Source organism: Mastomys coucha, unplaced genomic scaffold (assembly GCF_008632895.1).
Source record: "Mastomys coucha isolate ucsf_1 unplaced genomic scaffold, UCSF_Mcou_1 pScaffold23, whole genome shotgun sequence".
Taxonomy (NCBI): Eukaryota; Metazoa; Chordata; class Mammalia; order Rodentia; family Muridae; genus Mastomys; species Mastomys coucha.
Window position 1 is genome coordinate 88,086,194 of NW_022196906.1, and position 10,149 is coordinate 88,096,342.

Sequence of the window (10,149 nt, forward strand, 5' to 3'; positions counted from 1 at the left end):
AAGAGGCACCTGTCTCTCTAGAATCACCTAAGTGTTTCTCCTCACCGGTCAGCACCTCCTTCACGTCTCTACATCTTCACCTAAGACTATATAATATTCTGCCTCAACCAGAGAACTCAACCTCATTCTTTATCCTCTGCACTTGCTTTGTTTCTCTCAGAGAGGAGTGTGGAAATAGGGTAGTCCTATCTGACTTCGATGAATTTGCAAATTTAGTCATATAATTACCCAGTTTCTTTTAGAAACCCCTAATACTTAGATTATCACTCCATGGGCAAGAACCAATCCCTGACACTATTAATGATACTCTGGTATGCCTGCAGACAGGATCCTAGCATAGCTGTTCTCTGAGAAGCTCCACCCAGCAGCTGACCAAAATAGGTACAGAGACCCACAGCCAAACACTAGACAAGAGCTCAGGGAATCTTGTGAAAAAGTTTTGGGTAAGGATTAAAGGACCTTGAAGGGATAGGAACTTCACAGGAAGACCAACAGAGTCAACCAACCTAGACCCTTGGGGGCTCCTAGAAACTGAACCACCAACCAAAGAGCATACATGGGGCTGGGCCTAGACCCGGTGCACCTAGGTAGCAGATGCAGTCCCCCAACAACAGGAGCAGAGGTTGTCCTTGGTTCTGTTGCCTGCCTGTGAATTCTGTTTCCGTAAGTAACTGGGCTGCCTTGTCTGGCCTCAGTGGAAGAATGTGTGCCAAGTCCTGCAGTGACTTTTAATGTGCCAGAGTGGGTTGGGTCCCAGCGAAGGGTGGGGAGACTCCCCTTTCTCATAGGAGAAGCAGAAGAGAGAATGGGGGAAAGGTTTGTGTGTGTCACAGGGAACTGGGAGAAGAGGAGACCTGCAATCAGGATGCAAAGTGAATCAATCAATCAATCAATCAATCAATCAATCAGTGGGAAAAATTATAGTTACCAGTTTCATATAATATTTATACATTTTTTTTAAATGTAGGGTTTTACTATATAACATCACAGGTTAGCCTCAAACTAGTGATTCCCTTTCTTGGTCTTGTGAGTGCTGGATTACAGGTGTGCACCACCACATGTGCCAAATACCCTTCTAAGCATTAAGTATCCTAACATTAATAGATATTGTCATATTAACTTATTAGGCTATTCCTTCATATAAAGATGACCCTAAATGAATCCTCAGGTAGTAGTCACAGACATGTCATTGTAGCACATGCTTTCCATTGCTTTTGATATTTCAATCAAAAAATGTGAGTTAGTCCAGTGAGAGTTTAGCCATACTACCTACTCTTCAAATAGTTTCTCTTCCAAATTATTGTCTTTCCTTAGCTGATTGTAAACATCCATGTAGTACAAGGAGCTGCAAACTTAGAATCCTCTTGCTGTGATTTCATCAAAATCACAGGACGAATTGTAAAAGTAATCCGCTGAATGCTTCTCCTTAGCTAATGCTAGTTTATGGTCTTAAGTCACCAGGAGGTAGGAGTCATTGATGGCCGAGTGCCACCAATGAGCAAGAAGCCAATTACTTAATCCTGAATGAAGTTCCTTGTTTTTCTCTTTGGGAAAAACACCGCTTATTTGTTACTACAACATATGTGTAGCACTTTTTCAACTTCCAAGGTGTTTTTTTCCATACATTTCTTGATCCTGTCCAAGAATCTCATAATGAGTCAAAGCAGGCATTTGTCATCTTTAAAGTGTGGCTACTTATCTCACAGAAAGACATCCAATATAATTTATCTACAAGTCACAATTGGACAAGAGAAAAAAAAAAAACAGAACAAGATTTCAAAGGGATATCACCTTTAAAAGTTGTCTTTTCTTCAATGGCAGAGAACTAGCTTTCCCTTGGGAGCAAATGGCTATCAAGTGCTTGCGATTTCTATTTATAGTTTTAACAACAGGAAAAGATTTGTGTGTGTGTGGGGGGGGAGATGTGTGTGGAGGCCACAAGGCTGATCTTGGCTGTCATTTCTATCTATGTCGCTCTATTTTCTTTTTTAGAGAGGGTCTCTCACTGATCTGGAATTTGCCCATACGCTAGGCTCGCAGTCCACGGAGCCTCCAGGAATCTACCTGCCTGTACCTCCTCAACCCTGGGATTATTACACGTACCTGCCATCATGCCTGGCTTTTTGTCACATGGGATCAAGCTTAGGTCCTGATGCTTGTGTGGCAACTTCTTTACCAACAGAACTCTCTCCCCTGTCCTGATCACCATGTTTTTTTTTTTTTAAAGATGTTTTCTTTATTTACAATATCTCCTTTCCCAGGTTCCCCTCCAAAAATAAAATAAAATAAAATAAAATAAAATAAACAAAAACTAAAACAATCCCCTGTTCGCTCCCCCTTCCCCATGCTTACCACCCCACCCCCTCCTGCTTCCTGGCCCTGGTATTCCCCTATACTTGGGCATAGAACCTTCACAGGGCCAAGGGCCTCTCCTCTCATTGCTGACCTACTTGGCCATCCTCTGCTACATATGCTACGGGAGCCATGAGTCCAACCATGTGTACTCTTTGGTTTCACCATGTCTTTTTTAATGAACACTATTAGTGCTAAAGAAAGGTAAAAAACTACCCGCAAAACCCACAAAAAAGGTAAAAACCCATCTCACTAAGATAGCATTGATGGCCGGGCAGTGGTGGTGCACACCTTTAATCCCAGCACTTGGGAGGCAGAGGCAGGCGGATTTCTGAGTTCAAGGCCAGCCTGGTCTACAGAGTGAGTTCCAAGACAGCCAGGGCTACACAGAGAAACCCTGTCTCAAAACAAACAAACGAACAAACAAACAAACAAAACCAAAACAAAAAAAGATAGCATTGATGTCTCTCATTTCCTAAGACAAAACTTCTGATCCTTATTTTATTCTATTTCTCAAAATATTTGAAAATACCTGAAAAAAGGTATCTTTTCATACAAGGACCATAATGTTTCCTAGTTAATAATGGGGAAATCAAAGAAACCCAAATCCGCTGTATTACTGGAAAAATATAAGCACTGTTTAAAATTTTAAAAGGTATCCTTCAAGGAGTGGTACTGAGACAACGGGAAACACACATTACAGAACAAATCTCAGGAAATAAACTATTGTAGGCAGATGTCTTCATTCTTCTTCACTCCCTATCCACTCTTATTCTTCCAAAATGAAAGGAGAACCCAAATCCACAGGACTCTGAGTATAGTCACCTAGTTACAATAACCTAACAATACATGGATGGAGCTGGAATAACGGCTTGTAGCTAAGAGTACTTGTTGCTCTGCAGAGGGCCCAGGTTCAGTTCCTAGCAGCTCACAGTTCCAGAGAATCTAACCCTCCTTTCAGGAATGCATGTGGTACCCATACACACATGTAAGCAAAAACACTCATAAAAAAACATAAAATGCAATTTAAAAATATGGGAAAAGGGCCTTAAAAATATGGGCTAAGGCATGTTATAAGAGACTACACCTAGTAACCGGGCTCTTGGATACAAAATTAGCTCAATCCTTAGTGACACTGCAGTTGCCACTGGTTTGGTTCCTTTTTTCAATCCTAAAATGCACAAAGAGCTAAAATAACACAAACTCAAGACTGATTGACTACGTAGACTTGGCAATGTGTTCCCTAAACAGCAGACTTTCTTAAGTCTATTCTCTTTAGACTGTTGTCAAGATATGGCCTATAGTTGCAACATATGAAAAGAAAATAATTTTAGAGATAGACTTCAGATAAATAAACACTTGAGCACATACCACCTACCTAGAAATCTGAGAAGCCCCAAGTTTGGAGGCCAAAGGGAACCAAGCCCTAGCCACTCTTTCAGAACGGACAGCTCTCTTCGGTCTTCTCCCTTCACCTTTCCCCGGAGTCTTTGTTGCCTTGTCTGAAGGGATCCTTTTCCCTCTACTTGTCCTAATGAATGTTCCCTTCCCCAAATTTATCATTGGAAAAATGCACAGAATTTGTCCTTTTATAATGATTTTGCATTCAGCTACATGCTTCTTAAAAGTTAGAGTATGGAAAAATAGGAGCAAAAAAAAAAAAAAAATGTTCAGGATAGTCATTTAGAGGTCAGCCATAAAATTGGGTCCAGCTCTTCCACTACCTATTTTTGTAACCTAGGTAAGTAACCTTATAAAAGGAAAATATTCTTGTTTAAATCGTGGGCTGACATTTTTAACACTATATATTAGTAATTTATAGCTTGCTGAGCATAAATTACCATAATGGGTATTTTTGGGCTCTTCGATGTGTTCAGGTGGGAAAGTAAAGTTGATGAGGTTACTCAGGTCATCCATTTGTTCGAATTTCCAATTTCCCAATCTGCAGAGATGTTTCTTTCACCTAAATTTCTTCTGATGCTGTTGCTTTTCCCTGCACCTTATGGGAGAAAACTATGTATGAAACACGGAATCTGAATTTTGACTATAGCTAATGCAATGCTTGGAGAGATGGCTCAGCAGTTAAGAGCACCCACTGCTCTTCCAGAGGTCATGAGTTCAAATCCCAGTAACCACATGGTGGCTCAAAACCATCTGTAATCAGAAACGTGGGCTAGAGCGAACTGGGCCTAGGTGAACAGGGCCAGAGCAAGAGGGAGAAAGCGAATGGGGAATTAAAAAAAAATGAAGTTTCCTCTCTTTTGTGTACTTTCCACTAATAGATTATGGGTGTGGCCATATTACTGGTTGGTTTGTGGTAAGACATTTTGTATGTGGTAATGAGTACTGGGTACTTCCTTCTAGTCCAGATGACCAGATCTGTCATCTTGAGCCTGGACTGCAGCTCCAGTTGCCATCCTGATCCATGAACATGCCCCGCCCCCCCCTTCAGCTTTTTAATGAATAGCTTCAGTGTGACCACTAGTTAAAACTGGTAGGTACTGCATCAGGAATTGCAACTTTGTGCTAAGACTCCTGTATTTATTAATTAAAATTCTAAGTGTTCTGTGAAATTTTTCCTGGTATTATTTGAGTTTTCCAGAGATAAAAAGCAGGGTGCTTCACTTTACGCTATCTACCAGTGTTCCCAGTGAGTCTTTAACACCCTCTCAAAGGTGGCATAAATGATGTGCTGGTTTGGGCTATTGTTTTCAGTGTCACTTGAATTCAGAGATTTACATGTCTCACTCCACTCTGGTTACCATCCTGCTTGGTTGGGAAGTTGCTCCACCTAGTTAGTTCAGAATTCTTGAAGTTGGAGGGTTTATGAAAACCTTTCTGCTTTGGCCGTTACTACTCATTTTTGATTGGTTACATTGTAGTTTTGTTGGAAGAGAACACACTTAATGTGTGCTCCTGAATCAAATGACACAGTTAACGTCCTAAAGCAAGCTGAGGAAAGCAGATACTGAGGAAGCTGAAACATGCCTGGTAACTCTGGAAGTTACTGCAATAGCTATGAAAATCATAGAATTCTCTAATGGACAGCTGAAATTTTCTATGCTCTTTTCCCCAGTTCTTAGTAATAAATTTTAAAAGGCACTATCACAGAAAAACAAAACAAATACCTTAAACTCAGCTTACATCCAACTGAGACAACTTCCAAAAACTGTAACAAAAGTGAAAGAACTATTTTTTTGTTTGTTTGTTTTTTGGCTCAAGAAAAACTTGCATAGTTGAAGACAGAGTAGGCAAAGTGTGGTTCTTAAAGTATTCTTTATTAAGATCATTAAAAGTTGCAGAAACAACTTTATATTATAAAGGCACAGGGAGACAGTTCTGATAAAATATTCAAATTAAACCATAACATACAGTACAAAAGACAATTTAAATGCACATACAAACCCCAAATGTTTGATTCAAAAATATTTTACTGCGTCTATTAATGGGCAATGATTAAAAATATAAATTGCTGCTGTATAATAAATATCTGAGTGTGAACATCTTGATAGCAAAGAGAACAAAATATTTATTGCTTTTCACATACATATTTTTCCCTGTAATTTTAAATTCCTAATTCTTTTACTATCTTCTCAAACTTCTCCAAAGATAAAAGAAATTCCACATCATCTCTAATGGTAGTTATACCTGAAGTAGCCATCACCGCCTGGAGCGCTTCTTCTTGCTCTATAATCACAACCTCAGTCACTCACCAAAAATATGCTGATGTTTGTGGAACCACAGACGCTGTCCCATGAGCTCCAGCCTCCATGTTATGAATAGGTGGAAAATACAATGGTGTTCTGTTTTGAAATTCTATACTTTAGTGCAGCTCTAAGGACGCAAAAGAATCAGAGGATTTTTCCTCCTCCCTTCAAAGTGTTTTTAAAATTTGTAAAAAGTTAGCTTAGCAAGATCTTCAATGTTTCATTGAGAGCTATGCAACTGACTGATGTATAAGAAGAAACACAATGCAACCTGTTTTATAAGAGATCCCTTACCCTATGACTTCCCAGTTTTAAACTTGGATTAACTTTATTGCTGTCTTCCCCCACTTTGGATTAACAAACTAGTTTAAGATGGGACAAAGAGAATTTCCATCACAATAATCAAATAACATGAAAAGTGTCATCGTAAATAATGGCATTTCGACTTAAGAAGTACCTATGCTAAAATATATGCTAAAGTAATTTGACCATGTCATGTTCAGATGGTATATAGCAGCTACAGATGCACCTGGCATGGGCTTGAGGATCAATAAATAGTTGCTAAATGAATGAGAAGGACAAACTTGGCTTTGGTTGTGCACATTTTAATCACTTTCTGATTTCAGTAAGTCAGTCCAGAATCCACTCCCCCAAACTTTACTGCAAACGAAAGAAATAACTTCAAACAGAAAAATATTACCTGTGCTAGTGAGAGCCAACTTTTACAAAGAACAGTTTTTAAATAGACAAAAATTTTACACATTATTTGTTATTTTTCTACTCACATATTTAAATTTGATGTTCTCATATTTAGCAATTGGGTAAAGAAGATCACAATGTGCAGACAAGCTTTACAGTAAAAATTATTAGTGTATCAGTAAGTAAAAGGTTCTGATGCCTAATTGAATTCCAACAATGATTAACATGTTCATTTTGGAGAAACTACCAATGAGTAAAAGGTAGAAGGTCTTTATGATATACATTTTTTATAAGCAGTAGCTCAACTGTCAGCATTAAGAGGACAGGTAGATCTTAATTTAAGAGTGACAGCTAAAATACTGAAGTGGGATAAGAAGGTGACCAATTCTAATTTGAGTTCTAAACATAGGAATGTGTCTAATATTTCTTTGGCATATGCATTACTATCTTGGACTAGTTAGCATTTAGAAACATTGACTTTTATTGTTTCTTCAGAGTTATTGAAGTATAGACTGCTAGTGTATTATTCTTGAAGCCTTTTAGCAAAGGATGCAGTGACGTTTTGTAGCATATGCTGAACATAATGTTCAGTGTATACTTATAATTACTGGCACTGAGGGATTTAACTCTTAAATAACCTGAAATGATGTTATCATGCAATGGTAAAGCACAGAAGGTTGGGGAGAGGTAAATTATTTACATGATGAAATACTAAGATCTCCGTAAAAACAGTAAACCTGGGAGTCCTGCCCTAACAGTTAAGTATGTACGGCATAGCACTGAATGAAATCTACTTATATTAAAATTTAAATGAACACCTATAGTAACCTGGGTGTGTAAAACTTTTAAAAAATGGAAAATGATTTTACACATCAGAAGGAAAATATGGCCTATAAAACAGGCCAATCTAACTTGACATTCAAAGTAAATGCAAGAGATTCACAAAATCATGATAGAAACGCAAACTAAGTACCAAGTACCCTTTGATACACAAGCCATGTAACTATCAGACTCCTTTCCAATAGCTTAACAATATCATCCACTCGGGTATGGGACAGGGAAAAGCAGTCAATGGTATCTCAATCTCCAAAGTGAAGAACAGACTTGCAGAAGCATCATGAGAACGTTGATGTACAGTAATGTCTTATTTTGATGAGTGTTAAGGTAAGGTCTATCAGAAAAAGTTCATCATCCTCCGATGCCATACTTCCACACTTTGTTTATTCTAGGCAGTTTTTTGGTGGTTTAGTTTTGCCAATGCTATTTCAGCAAAGAAAAGGAAAAGATCACTGCCAACTACCTCACATTGTGACTTAACTGTGCTAGATAGCCACGCAGTTCTTTCGCAGCCTGGAACCGGCCATAGCGCTTCTTGGGGTTGGTGCACTCATCCAGCAAGGCCTCTAGTCGGCCATCTTTGGCAATTTCACTTGGTGGATCATGAAGGAGTCCTCCAGAAGTGCCACGCCAAGTGGCATGTCTAGATAAGAGGTTTTGACAAACAGCATAGTAATTGTGGTCCACAGTGACACGAGCACAGAGGATTTCTTTTGAAAATGATAAGCAAGCTTCCTTGTCACAGTCGTCGAACTTGCTCTCATACCATACGTCCCAATTCTCGGGCTTATCTGTGAAGGAAAAACCAGAAACGTTTATTTGTAAAACACCTTTCCTAAGGTTCTCGAATAGAGCATCCTGTTAAGCAACGACCTTTGCTCTCTACTCTTATGTATAAAATATACATGGTAAAACTTAAGTGTTTCAATACACTAATTCATAAAAACATCATTTATTGGGATCTCAGGTAAAAGGATCAAACGAAGCCCAATTTTTCAGGTCCATCTAGGATTTCCTCTAACACAGAGAGGATCCCAAAACATTACCTAATGCTACAGGACTGGAGAGATCTCGACTTCTGCCTGGAGTGGCAGGCGGCCACAGAAGGCCTTATTTTAGATCTTAAAAGACAGCAAGTCAGGAAATAAGAGAAAGCAGAGTTATTGTCCATAAGACAGTATCCACAAAGGGATGCACACAGGGACACTGGTACACACAGCACTGTAGCTAGAGCATGAGACACCTACCAAGAAGTAGATACAAGTGAGGCTTAAAAATACAAACAAAAAGAACCAACAAAACATAACAACAAGAAGGCAGGCTGTAACTTGCATGAGCATTTACTGCTCAGAAAGGTAACTTTGGGTTAAAGCCAGGAAGGCTAGGATGATCATAGTAGGCCTGTGAGATGGCTTGGCAGATAAAGCTGAGCCTGATGACCCACATGACGGAAGGTGACACAAGATTCTCCTAAATTACCCTCTGGCTTCACACATACACCACAGAATACCCATATCCATATACCCACAGACACACAAATAAATAGAACTTTTAAAAGTTACCTCAGCAACTAAATAAGGTCTAGAAAGAAAGGTCAAATCAAAGAAACATTCAAAACAAAAGCAAAGTTTAAGGTTCTAACTGGATGGCAAGGCAGGAAAGATTAAAATAATGGAGTGAATATCGTATAATACAAAATAGCTGCAAGATATTCAGGTGGGCCTGTCATATATGTGAGCAGAATTAGATCTGAAGTCCTAAGTTTAAATTCGGAAGACTAACACCCATATTGAGAACACAAAAATCACTCATGTGCTTGGTGGAGTCAAGGCTTGAAGAGCAAGTAGCTGTGTGCACAAAACAGACGAGATCCCTTATGCAGAAACAATGCGCTCAGGAAAGCCCAGAAGGAAAAGATTCATCCAGGAAAACAAAAGACCATTATTCCTGAGGCATCAAGGATAATGGATGGACAGATACTGAAAATAAAGCAGAATAAGACCAAGTCGCACATACTGTACCCTGTAAGAAATCTGGATTCTACCAGAACAATGAGAGGTCATCAGAACTATTTAAGCAAGAGAAAATTGTTGGCATTAGCTATGAGAAAGCATGTTGCAACTAAATACAATCCTAAAATAGCCACAAATATACAGAAAGGAAGAGGGGAGCAGAACCTCAAGTAGTGCCCTCCCTGTGGGAGGCTCCCCGACAACTCAAGAAATCAGAAAAGTGCTTGGTGAGCACAGGATCTGAACATGGTGTTAAGAAAAAATAAGCAGGACCATAATGTTCATAGAAAATGCAGTGACTATACAGCTGCCGTGTCAGCCACACGGACCAGGCACTGCAACTTGGAAATGCTTGAAGGTAACCTAAAATTGTTCTTATCCCTTAGGTCCAGGGGTGAGATAAGCTAAGAAAGTAAGAATCTCACCAAGGAGCAACAATTTTTGGGTTTCTTTGGTAAAGAAAAGGTCTTACTGTATAGCCCAGGCTGTCCTCTAACTCAATATGTACCCTAAACTGGCTTAAATATAGCCCAGGCTGTCCT

General features: G+C 39.2%; 1 protein-coding gene across 1 annotated transcript in view; it reads right to left on the minus strand.

Annotated features, from left to right (window-relative positions):
• Positions 1-5,611: 5,611 nt before the first annotated feature.
• The window catches only part of Dipk2a (divergent protein kinase domain 2A), a 19,577-nt gene continuing 15,039 nt past the window's right edge, over positions 5,612-10,149 (minus strand). The window contains exon 3 of the mRNA XM_031343534.1: positions 5,612-8,386. Within this exon, the coding sequence (XP_031199394.1) occupies positions 8,055-8,386 (332 nt within the window). The 3' untranslated portion in view covers positions 5,612-8,054. The remainder of the gene's footprint in view (positions 8,387-10,149) is intronic.